At 37.2% G+C, this 12,471-nt stretch overlaps 1 protein-coding gene across 1 annotated transcript in view; it reads right to left on the bottom strand.

Annotated features, from left to right (window-relative positions):
* The window catches only part of CRIM1 (cysteine rich transmembrane BMP regulator 1), a 314,885-nt gene that overhangs the window by 51,353 nt on the left and 251,061 nt on the right, over positions 1-12,471 (bottom strand). The window contains exon 9 of the mRNA XM_065401910.1: positions 11,389-11,545. Within this exon, the coding sequence (XP_065257982.1) occupies positions 11,389-11,545 (157 nt within the window). The remainder of the gene's footprint in view (positions 1-11,388; positions 11,546-12,471) is intronic.

Below are 12,471 nucleotides of genomic sequence, written 5' to 3'. Positions count from 1 at the left end.
TTAAGTTCCTGGGTAAATTGTGGTGTGGAGTTTTCTCTGAGTTCTTTGTAGTAGGTGGTGTCAGAGAGTAGTTGTTGGCCTCATTAACGTAGTCATCATGTTTGAGGAATACAATGGCACCCCCTTTGTCTGCTAGTTTGAGCACTATGTGATGGTTAGATTTCAGGGACTATATGGCTGTCCTCTTGGCAGTGAAGAGATAATGGTGGATGTGATGTTAAGGATTTCGCAGTCAGTTTTTTTCCTGAAGCAATGTAATGATACAGAGTGTGGTTTTGCCCACTCTGTAGTGTCCACTCAGAGGATTTTTTTTTCTTATGACTGTAGGTGGGAACATGGTAGTTGTGAGTGGTGTCATCATTGTTGTGACAGAATTTTTTGAAGCGGAGATAGCGGAAGAATTCTTCTAGTTCTTCACATGTTGGTATGATATCAGGTTCTGTGGTGAGGCTCTCTACCTTGGATGGTCCCTTACAATATGTGCTAACTACTTGTGCTAATCTGTTCCACCTTGCATTTTGCTTTGATGAGGGGAGTTCCTTTCCCATATCTGAAGAAGAGCCCTGTGTTGTTCGAAAGCTTGTCTCTCTCATCAACTGAAGCTGGTCCAATAATAGATATTACCTCACCCACCTTGTGTCTCTAATATCCTGGGACTCACACGGCTACAACTATGCTGAATTCCCATTTTATAGTCAAATATGTTTTTTACTTGTTTCTTTAGTTTCCTAATTGTTAGCAGAATTTCAGTTTTTACATAGGGAGTATTTCTACTAAGAAGTTTTACCTTGAAAATGCTCTAATCTTTGATGAAAAAGACAGTTCCAGGGTTTCATTAACATCCTTACTCTGAGAACCATGCACACGCAAACACATTGATTACAACATAGGCTGTGCTATATTTGCAACCAACTCCACATTCCAATATGTTGAACTTCCACAAGTCAAAAAAGCTGACGTGCTTTGACTAGGTTATACTGCTCCATAAGAGTTTGCAGTCTGAAGTCAATGAGACTGGCGTTCCTTGGTGGTTTTTGCCTAAATATGGGCTTGGGAGTCTAATTTAAGGTTCCTATTTTTAAAAATTTTGTTTGGCATGTCTAAAAAAGTCCACAATAACTTGGTTAATATATCAAAAGCCGAAATAACTTTTCACTGTTAACATTGAAGCAATTTTGTTTTGAAGTGACAGATTTTATGCCAGGAAATTTTTTGTTAAACTACCATTTTAGCTTAACTTTAAGCATGAGTAGTCTCATTGAGTTTGGGGCTATTCATGTGAGTAATGATGCTTCCCTGCGTAATTGTTTGCAGGATCAGCACTTTAATTTTCAATATTTTTTTTTTTGCCTGCAGCAGTTCTGTAAAATTCAAATAAAAGACATTACTAATAGTGGCACTTAAAAAAAACCCCAGCCAACCAGTGTTTATAGTTCAGTTCATTATACTTTATTTAATCTAAAGTTGCAATAGTACAAATTTAAAATTTTTCAGAAAGCCTCAAGCTGATTTAAACAACAAACTAAACCCTAGTGATTTAGATCAACAATTTAAATCACCCAATCTTATTAAAAATAATTACTTAAAAAAACTCCAAGACAGCTCTGAGACAAAAACTGTTAAGATAACACTATGGCTGTAATTAACAACATTACAGGAAAGGCATAGAGTAGAAATTTAGAGATAAGGTTACTAAAAAAATTTACTGGTGTCAATTTTGCTCGATCAACTAATATAGAAAATGTTATCAATATTCATCAGAACCCACCTTACTCGCTGCCTTCACTCTGTCCCATTAATATTTCCAATAGTTAACACAATACCTGAATTCACATAGTTCATATGTACATCAAAGAACCAATTCCTATTCACTTCCTACAAGCTACAGACCCCTCTCCATTCCGCATGACTGTTCACAGTGGAAGACAACATCTCACCTCTTATTCATATTTAGTACAGAAAACCTATAATCCCAATCTATCTTTCCTCTATAAACTAAGGAACCCAAACTACCTCATCCACGCTATATATATAGGGTAGAAACTACTGCTTCCTACATACCTCTAGATACAGGCCTCATATAATACCTTGTACTTCTATAGCACTTTTCATATAAGGAGCTATAGTTCTTTAATAGCACTAATGAATTAGGGCCTGATTGTGCAAGTATCTAAGCACACTTAACTACTCAACTTATGACATCCAGTACTCTATTCCAAATATGACCTTTAACCCCCTAGATGAATGAGTACCAAAATCACTGGAACATGCGGAAGCTCCTATAAAGAAAACATTACATCTTCCTTTGAATTAAGTGATAAAGTCATAATGTGATAAGTTTATAAGGAATAAATTGTGCAACCCTTGCTCATTTCAGTGAGCACTCAAGTTATTCCATTTAACGGCCCCATGATGCACAGGCCATGCAAAGTTTCCCTGCATTGCCAGCTTACAGTCTATTTCCCTCTGTGCAGTCAATTTGCACTACTTCCACTGTGTTTGGGCTTTGTTTGTCCTCTCAAGGGGAAAACAGGATTTGAATCAAAGCTACCAACGCTTATTGAACACCTCTAGTATTTGTTATGGTCTTCCAAGTCTAACCTGTTCAGATGGAAAGGGGATCAGAAAACTTTATGGGAAATCTTGGGCCACATCATCTGTAAATCAACATCTCTTTTGCATTGCTACTTTACCCTTGATTAGAGAAAAACTATGTTCTAAACAATAGAATTTCAACTGCCTTCCAGAGGGGGGAGAGAGAGAGAGAGAGAGAGAATGGAAGCTCTCCTCACCTGTTTTAATAGAAATTTACATACTTCAGACGCTATTTTGTCTTATTCTTTTCAATAAAAAATTCCACAGATTTCTGATCTCGTGCTTGAAGTTATTTACCAAAAAAATCTTTTTTTAGGCAGTCCCTTAGCATTAGATACTGCCAGTGTGCATTCTTGTGTTAACCTGATTTGGTCTTTAACTCTGCAAAACTCATGAAAATTCCTTTATTTTAGAGATCCAGAGTTTGAGAATACCATTTTCCAGCCAATTCTTCCAATTTAACATTTGACCTTTTATTCTGAATACTGAATTTCCCCAGATACTGCATGAACTTCAGTTGATTTCCTTGGACTGAATATTAATATGAAATGCGTGTCTACTCTGGTTTTCCAAGAATGTATTATTAGTGGGTTAACTAATTTTAAGTGTAGTTCTACTCTGAAAATTGACTATATTTCTTGCTAGAGAGATCTGCATATTCAGAATCCTATCTGCTGACTTTACAGACACAGATATGTTTTATTTACAAACTCACATAAGGAAATACTGCTAAAAGAGAATGTGGTGGATTCTATTCCATCTTGTGCTTTGTCAAACACAATTGTTCCCTAAGTTACAGTATGTTACATATGCACAAACCCACTGAAGATGAATTGCAAAGGTGCCTTAGAGCATAAACTGTCCTGCAAAACTTTTATTATTGCTGATTATGCAGTAGCAGGAAAGAACCCAGCATAACTCAGATTCCAGTTTGAATTGGCAGGTCTGGCAATTAGAAAAAAGGATATTTTTACTTGTATAGTGAGCACATTTGATCTGCAAGTCATTGGCATGATAAGGGATTCACACAATGATTACAAGCATTTTTTAGAGTGAAACCATCGTTTTAAGTATTTTGATATTTTGAAGAGACATCGTCCCCTGTATTGGTAGCTTTTGTGAAAAGGATTTTTATCACAACCCGAGACATTAACTTTCAATCTAGCTTCCATAGCAAAATTGTATGTGCAACATTTAAAATAATTTGATATAACCTCAGATTGGACATCCTTAATCTAGCTTTTTTCTAATGCTAATTCATTTGAGTCATGGTTTATGGTTTACACAGCTAAATGGAAAAATACTTCTCAATGATTAACAATAAAATGTGGTGGTTTTACCTGGAGAGTTTGTAACAGTAAACTTATCTGCATATACACAAAAACAACAGCAGCATTAGAAGGACCATTGGTTTGAGCAGAGCAAATCTAGGCCTAGTTTCAGGGGAAAAAAAACCCTGAAGGACACAATTAAAGTGTATCCAAGTTAAAAAAGAAAACAAAAAACCCCAACCAGCAAAACAAAAGGTAACCACTGTAAAGGAAACAATATAAGAAATACCCACATTAAACATGGAATGCCAAGCCTGGAACTGCTAAACAAAAGGATGGATGCAATTTTAATTTATTATCCACGACCAAGAGAAAGGACAAAGCTAACAATCTAATGACTAGGAATAAAAATAAATAAATAAAATACCTGCAAAACTATAGCATTTAAACAGCAGAGCTGCATGTACAGGGCTCAATAGTGGCTTTTGTAAGATATGTTTACACTGCAGCTGGGAGCATGCTTCCCGGCTTGAGTAAACAGACATGCTAGCTCTGTTCAAGCTAGCGCGCTACAAATAGCAGCACAGCCAGGGGTAGCGTGGGTGGCGGCTCAGCATAGCTACTTGAGTATGTACCTAGAATGTCCAGGTGGGTCTATACTCAAGTGGCTAGGCTGAGCTGCTGCCTCAACTATACTATTTGTAGATTGCTAGCTCAAGCAGAGCTAGCATGTGTCTGTCTACCCATAGTAGAAAGCATGCTGCCAGCTGCAGTATAGACAAATGCATAGAGGCAGTGCAGAAGGGCATTGTTGCAGCAAGTATTCCAGGAGACTTTGTGCCTCAGGCAAATGCAATGTCTCCTGGAGTATCAGTGGAGCACAAACACTACTGATGGGTCTGTCAAGGTACTTCTACAGCTGTCATCAGTGTAGTATCTCTGTGCCTCAAAAAAACATCAACACTTCTATCCTCACTAGATCTTTGTGAGGTAGGGAAGTATTATATCCATTTTTTAAAATGAAGAATTGAGCACAGAAAGATTAAGTGATTCGCATAAGGTCACACAAGAAGTCTGCAACAGGTGGGAACTGAATCCAGATCTCCTGAGTCCCAGTTCATTCTCTTAACTCTGAGATCATCCTTCCTCCATGGATCCATCCTTCTTTAGGGTACAACCTGTGCTCCCCCCTGTGGAGTTAGCACCCTGACTTGTGAAGAGGCAGATAGGGGCCATGATCCTGCCCTTCTCCATTCCCTTTGAGTTGTCCTATGGCACTGTGGACACTAGAGTCACAGTGTTTATGTTTGGGGAAGTGCAACAATTAGACAGCTCCGGCACAGGATGCAAAACATGTGGAAGACTCCTCATGACCTTCTCCTCCTTTGTGTATCTATCCAGAATTGGGCAAAGTCAGAAAATACCTTCTCTAGTCATGACAAAATACTATCACCTGTACCTGAATACTAAAATGTTCTGCCAAGAGATAGTGGAATAACAAGGTCTAGATTAGAAAAACTTGAGGGTCTGGGAAATTTCAAAACAAAATTAATCAGGGGGACTTACTTTTTTTTTTTCATCAAGTGTTCAGCTGATCTATTTGGCCCTAACCTACATTACACCAATTCTGACACAGAAGTACCTAGAATAAAATATCCTTTTGTAATTGATGGTATGGGTTTAATGGCATTTTTGTAAAAGAGGGATCGGATTTGCATGTGAATTCTTTTTGACAGAGCTGTACTCGAGTGCATGCTTGAAGGGGGAAATTAGTGAGCTGTCCTACAACATAATTTTGATGATCCATGATTAAAGGTTACTGGAAATTGTGGAAGGTATTCTTCTTACAGGGCGATCTTCCATGGTAGAAACTGGCTGATTAAACAAGCCTTTAAAAATCCCTAAAGTTCTTGTTGCTGAGATGGATAATGCTGAAGGCACCAAGTCCTCTAGTTCTTGGGTGGCTTCACATTCTGCTTGGGGTCCTAGGGATCTTTGAAGCTGCGCTTGCTGACATGGGCTGGGTTATTAGGCACTGCTTCTTGTTTATTCCTCCTCTGGTATGAAAAATATGAATGCTAGATGATGGAAACTCAGGGAATTGAAAAGTTGCCTTACTCGTGTTCTCTTCCATCTGTTCAATTTCTACCCTTTTTCCTAAATTTCTCTAACTCTGTGTGACAGGTCCTCATATTTTGCTGCACTTTTTGCAGGAGACCATAAGACCACAATGATGCATGCTTGCAAATTTCTATCCAGGAAGAAGCTGTTTTTGTTGTTGCAAGATAGGCATCAAAAGACACACTAACCAGATGCAAATCCTCTTTTACTATGTTCTTAAAGCATTCTTCCTGCTCATGGGCTTTCCTCTAGAAAGAGGAGGAATCTGTGTCCTTCCAGAAAAGAGACTTCAAAGAAATGTACGATGTTAAGATTTCTCCAGATAGCACTGACCTGATGAATCTTTTTCTGCCTCAGTCTCTTGGAGTCAGCTAGTTAGAGAGGTGAAGGTATGGACTGAGGAAATATGGTGCTGAGAATGCCAAGCTCTTTGATGGAATCAATTACTGTTTAACATTTATATAAGGTACCTTTGGTACACAATCAATGGGGCTGAACATGTTGATAGACTTGATGGCTTAGGCACAGACATCAGCATATTTTGTGTGGCCAGAGCCAGGTGCTCCAACTGATATTTGGTGAGCAAGATGCCTTGACAGGTTGTGTATGGGTCAATAGGGCTGAAATCATGCAGGAAGAAAGCATTCATTAAAATGTACAGGAGGCCAATCCATACTCTTTGACGCTGGGCTCTCATTGCTATGACAGTGTAGTTCTGGAGTGAGCAGAGACCCCAGGAAAGCCAAGATGCTGAGGATACATGAGGGAGGTATCATATATGCCAAAATATTCAGCTAAAGAAGTAGACCTGTTCTACTTGTCTTGGGGACATGCTCCCATTTTAACTTCAAGTCATTGTTGAGTGCCACAAGGAAATTATGTCGATGCTCCAACAGATCTAATGCCTTTATGTAACCCTTAACGTCAGACTTAATTCAAATGCTTTGCAAATGGTGAAGTGGCACTGCAGGGTCTATTTAACTGGTCTTACTTTTAAACAGACAAATCTGAAGAGTCAATTTCCATCTGAGGTATTTAACTGGTATTTTTAAGGACTTCCAGGCTACTTTAGAGAAAGAGAATCAGATCTGATATGATCGATCTAAGTCCCCACAATTTAAAAACACATTCTAGATAATCTGAATCAATGAGTGTCCTGGTGTGTCCCCAGATACAATAAGGAGAAGACATTACCATTCTGACAGACATCTGCTAATCACACTTAAGGCTCTTTTTGAAGTCATTGGTCTGTGCCTCAAAAAACCAAACAAATCACAACCCAGAAGAAAAAGAAGGAACGAGCCAGAGACCTGCCATGACACTCAGCCTTAGCAAAGAGGCATCTCAATCAAATATAAGGTAGTCAGGTATCAAAGACTCACCTCACAGACAAATATCTAATTTGTATGTAAACCAAAGTAACAGTAAGAAGCAGTTGAAACAATAAGAATAAAGAGAGGACTTCCCTTTTAAAAAAATGAATAAACTCCCACAGAGTAAGGATGAACATGTACACATAGCAGCAACAGTCAAAAGATGTTTCTCTGTCCTAAGTAGAAAGAAAAATGGACTGAGGAATGGCTGACTATTATTCTTAGCAGCTACACATATTCCACTCACTGGTGTTGTGGATTCTGGTTAAGGAAGTTACCGCCAGTCACACACTGGGAGTAAAGAACCATGAATGGAAATCTATTGCATTTACTTACCTTAGGACAACATTCATTCTTCCTAAATACCCAAGGTCCAACATTTAGAAGTTGCATAAATATGTTCATTGTGGATTTCTGTCCCTACTGTGTTTCACTCAAAACTGTAATAAAGTATCCTTTTTCCCTTCCCCCCTCATAATTACTGTTTATAAAACAAATCAAAATAAAGGAAAAAATACTGGATCAAATAAAACTTAATCCCATAAAGTGCTCATTAAGAAAGAGTGAGTTTTTCCCAAATTCATTTTAGTGGAAAAATGTATTATACAATTATAATAAAAAGAACAGAACAGTAAAACTAGCAAATTAATATGAATAATAAATAAAAAGTAAATAAATAAAACACACATCAATGAATAACAAGCACAATATGTGGCATTTCAGAATAATTATGATAAGCATTTCCAGAACTCACAATAGTACACAGTTTTAAACACTGCAATATATGATCCAAAGTTAGGATTACTAGTGAAATAAAATAAACTAAATTGAAGGTAGAAATATTTTATAAAGGAAAAAGTATAAAGAGAAGCTAGCTTGATAGCCTTAGATACTCCACAGCAAAAATCAAGAAAAAGAGTCCATTGAAAAAAAAAAAGAAAAAGAAAAAAAACAACAACCCCAAAACACATTTAGGTCTTTGCTCAGGAAAGCACTTATGCTCATACATAAGTGCTTTCCTGCATCGGGGCCTTAAAAGACAATGACATGCCTTTAAAATGACCATATTTTAACAATTATTCCACACTCTAGCTTTTACATTCAGAACTGGAATCATATACTTTAAAAAAGTATTATTGGTGGAGTACTGAATTTTAAAAAAAATTGAGAGCTGCCATGTAAACAAACTATGTAAACTGCACATGTAAGTATGCTATTTTATGTTGAACTATGAGAATGTATGTGTGCACACACAGACATGTCCATTGTATGTATAGCTCAAGTAACAGTCAACGGTGGATTTATCTTTTCTGATTTTTTTTTTAAATTAGTGCTACAACAATGTTACGGCCCTTAATTTAAGAGCTATAACATGGGGCAGCTGTTAAAGCAAGGTCTAACAACCTTGACAGTGTCCTATTTATAGTGACCTCATATTAGATTATTCTGTATAGTTCGCTATTGATTAGGAAGCTAAAAATAACTGCTAATTACTGAATACTATCAGAGATAACAGTATTTAAACTCAGCATCTGAAAATGTAAATAAAAAATTCATGTATTCCATGCCAAAGTTAAAGCGTTGCTGAGCACCTGAATGTCGCAATGAAGACATTTTCTATACCATAAACAAAGTCAGGTTCTGCTTTTTGCTACAAATTGCAATGAAACACAAGTTTAATAACCCATTGGTTTTCATCGGTCATGGTAACGTTAAGATATTTTTTACATTTCTTTACACTAGTGGAATATTATTTCAGTTTGTACTTTTGAATTATCAACATCAAAATAAACAGAGGATTCAATTATCAACTAGTGAAAATTATTCTTGTTGTCCATAACTGGTGAGAACATGTGGAATATATGGTCACATCTAGTAATTTTCAAAGCTCTCCAGAATTTTGCCCCAACTACATTTCTTCCATAATCTTTTACTCCCCCCTTGTACTCTCAGATTGCCCACGTTTCCTGTCTACCTACTCTGTCTTCTTCATCCAGTGGAGACTTGATGCACCCTATTTTTGCTGCTAAATGCTTGGAACAGCCACTCACTTAATCTGCACTGTGTTCTGTTTCATTCCTACTTTCCTTGAAAAACTGCTAAATCCAATAACATTTTAAAGCAATGCTTTATGGGTTATATTAAATGGTATTACTGCACACTAGTTATACTAGAGTGGTTTTTTATGTGGATACTTTTAAATTACGTCGGGGGGACCTAAAGCACATGGAAAAGCATCCTTTTTTAGTGTGATTAGAAATCCAAATAAAATAAAATAAATATTGTTTTAAATGCAATTTTATGGAGGTTTTAGGAGTCCCTCCCCCCCAGTATTATAATACACCTCTACCCCGATATAACGCTGTCCTCGGGAGCCAAAAAATCTTACCGTGTTATAGGTGAAACCGCATTACATCAAACTTGCTTTGATCCGCAGGAGTGCGCAGCCCCGCCCCCCCAGAGCACTGCTTTACCGCGTTATATCCGAATTCGTGTTATATCGGGGTAGAGGTGCATATTGTACCTCCTGTGCCTTTAGAATGCATGGTCCTCAGGGCAGGGCTCTGTTTTATGTTGATCATATTTCACCATTTGTACAGCACTATGTACTTGCATAGTGCTATATTAACAATAAAAAAGAGGGCAACTGCACTGATACATTCACATAAGTACAGTACAACTCAGTGGTTGAATTGCGGGGTGGGGGAAGCAAGCCCATAAGATATATTTTAAAAAAAGGCAGGAGGGTTGTCTGCGTCAGATTTTTCATCTGACAGCACTAAGTATTGTGAGTGTGACCCACTCATTTATACACCCCCCCCTCCCCCTCTACAATTCTAGCATTGGTTAAATTCTCTGCTGTCAGATCATGACAGAGCTGGATCTCCATTTTTCTTAAAGTCTGTGATGTGTCTCAAATGTTTGGATGATTTAGGCTGCACCATATTAAAAATGATTATTCAAAAAGATTAAAGAAAATATGAAATAAGAAGGAACTACAGTGCAGTGTATAAGATTATTAAGAGTAGATACTATAAGGCTTAAAAGATAAGTGCCAAATTAAGTAACAGGAGAAAAAAGGAATAAGCCAGGAACTAAAGAAATGCAAGTATAAACTGCCAAGGGCAGTAACAGTAGTGGAGTTAGCTAAATACAGTATCTGAAGGTTAGATATTGTGGGTTACAACTATCAACATTAAGCAAGGGAGGAGCTGAATTTATGTTAGTTCCTATAGAATGGTGTTGTGCCTTTTTGGCAGGGGTGGAGCGCGTTGGTTAAACCTTCACTGAGGACACTGAATGTCTGCATATCATCAGATTCTAAAGAAATCTCTACCTATGACAAAATAATAGCCCAATTTGCTGCAGGATCCCTTCTTCCTGATTAAAAAAAAATATACCCACCATTACTTCTTTTTAAGGAAGAGGGTGTCTTATAACATTATAGGTCTCTGTGACACTTAGAAAAACTTATGACAGACAAAAGACTGACTTTCCATTAGTTTTCCACAGGAGGTAACTGGCAGAAAAGAAATGGAAGACTAGAGCAGATGATTGCTCAGGTAAGCTACTGTTATGTCATAATAAAAAGATCAACTCAAAATACAACGGGATCAACTGAGTAAAAGAAGCAAGTTATGAGATGGAGGGGATATCAGAGATGTTAGTGTAATAGAAATTTTAAAAAGCAACATGAAAGGTAAATTTTATGCAGTTCTTTAAATTCTCTCTCAAAGACTGTTTAAACTATTTTAAAAGATACTTTTCTGCTTTTATAATTTTGTTAGTCATTTTGATTATTTGAATTTTCTTTTGGTCTGGTGATCAAAATCCATTTTCACAACTTCAATTCTAGCGTCCAAGTCCGCTTGAGGAATACTATACACTTAACAAGTATGTACATTCCTGCCTCTCCACATGCCTCCCATTTTTCATACATAAAACAAACATATAAATATTCATGGATTTTGCATATTTGATATGCACAATGATTATGATAAATATGCTTTCAGAATAAAAATACGTACAAGTATCCAAATGGACAGTACTTGTCACATACTATGGGTTTGCATTTCTTAGGCCTTGAACGGCACTGACAGATCTCACAGTTGTGGACATCAGTCTGGAAACCGAAGGAACAGTCCAAGGAACACCCTGATATGAGGCCAGTACACAGCTCCTCTCCTGTGAAGAACACATGCAGCTTAGCACAAAATGAAAAGTGTTGTTCATATCAGAAAAAATGTATCTATATACAGACTAAACCTTTTCCACCTTTTTACTTTTTATTGGTTTAACTTAACACTACCAACATTTTTACCTCTCTGTCCTAATATTCCTCTACAATTCTACAGTAATGGCCCCAAACACTGCAGTTTGCAACAGTGTTACTACCGTGTTTTGGACCTGTATTATAGAATACCATAGTGAGTGTTTGTTTTTAAATAATTATTGGTTCTAAGCAAAAACTTGGGAGTAGGCACCTTATATCTAGGGAGTTGCTAGGGAGAGGTAAACATTCCAACGGAGTCCAACATTCATGAGTCATGCGGCCACATTAAATTCATGTCAACAAAACTTCAGTAATACCACATACTGTCTATGTTTTATTTTTGTTTAACAGATTCATGTGCAGTATAATGTATTTTATTTTGAACAGTATTAATCCAAAATAAAATTGGAGGAGCTGTTATTTATTAAGGATCTCTATTTGTTACTTACACTGTTGACTGTCACCTGTTTGAGTATTAAGACCTCCCTACTAAAAGCACATTACTACAGTGCCAAAGAGGTGACAATCTTAAATACATCTGCTGGATTAAGTCAAAGTAAAAGAGCTTGAAGATGGAGTCCCATAGCATGATTGAATAGCCTCTTGTGGGAGCAATAAAAAAAGATAGTGGATTGGAGGAATCCGATTACATCTAGTGTAGTAATGTCAGGAAGAGGGTGTGACTTTTATGTTTACTTTCAGCAAACCTTTATTACTTTGAGAATAACAAGTTTGCTTTTCTTCATGGGGGGGGGAGGAAGTGGGGGGGGGGACAGTTTAAAACACTCTAAGACATTGCCAAGCCATCAGGTGTATGAATCCACATATAATTAGTTTT

This window comes from Emys orbicularis, chromosome 3, assembly GCF_028017835.1.
Source record: "Emys orbicularis isolate rEmyOrb1 chromosome 3, rEmyOrb1.hap1, whole genome shotgun sequence".
Classification (NCBI taxonomy): domain Eukaryota; kingdom Metazoa; phylum Chordata; order Testudines; family Emydidae; genus Emys; species Emys orbicularis.
This window is presented reverse-complemented; position numbering and strand designations above follow the sequence as displayed.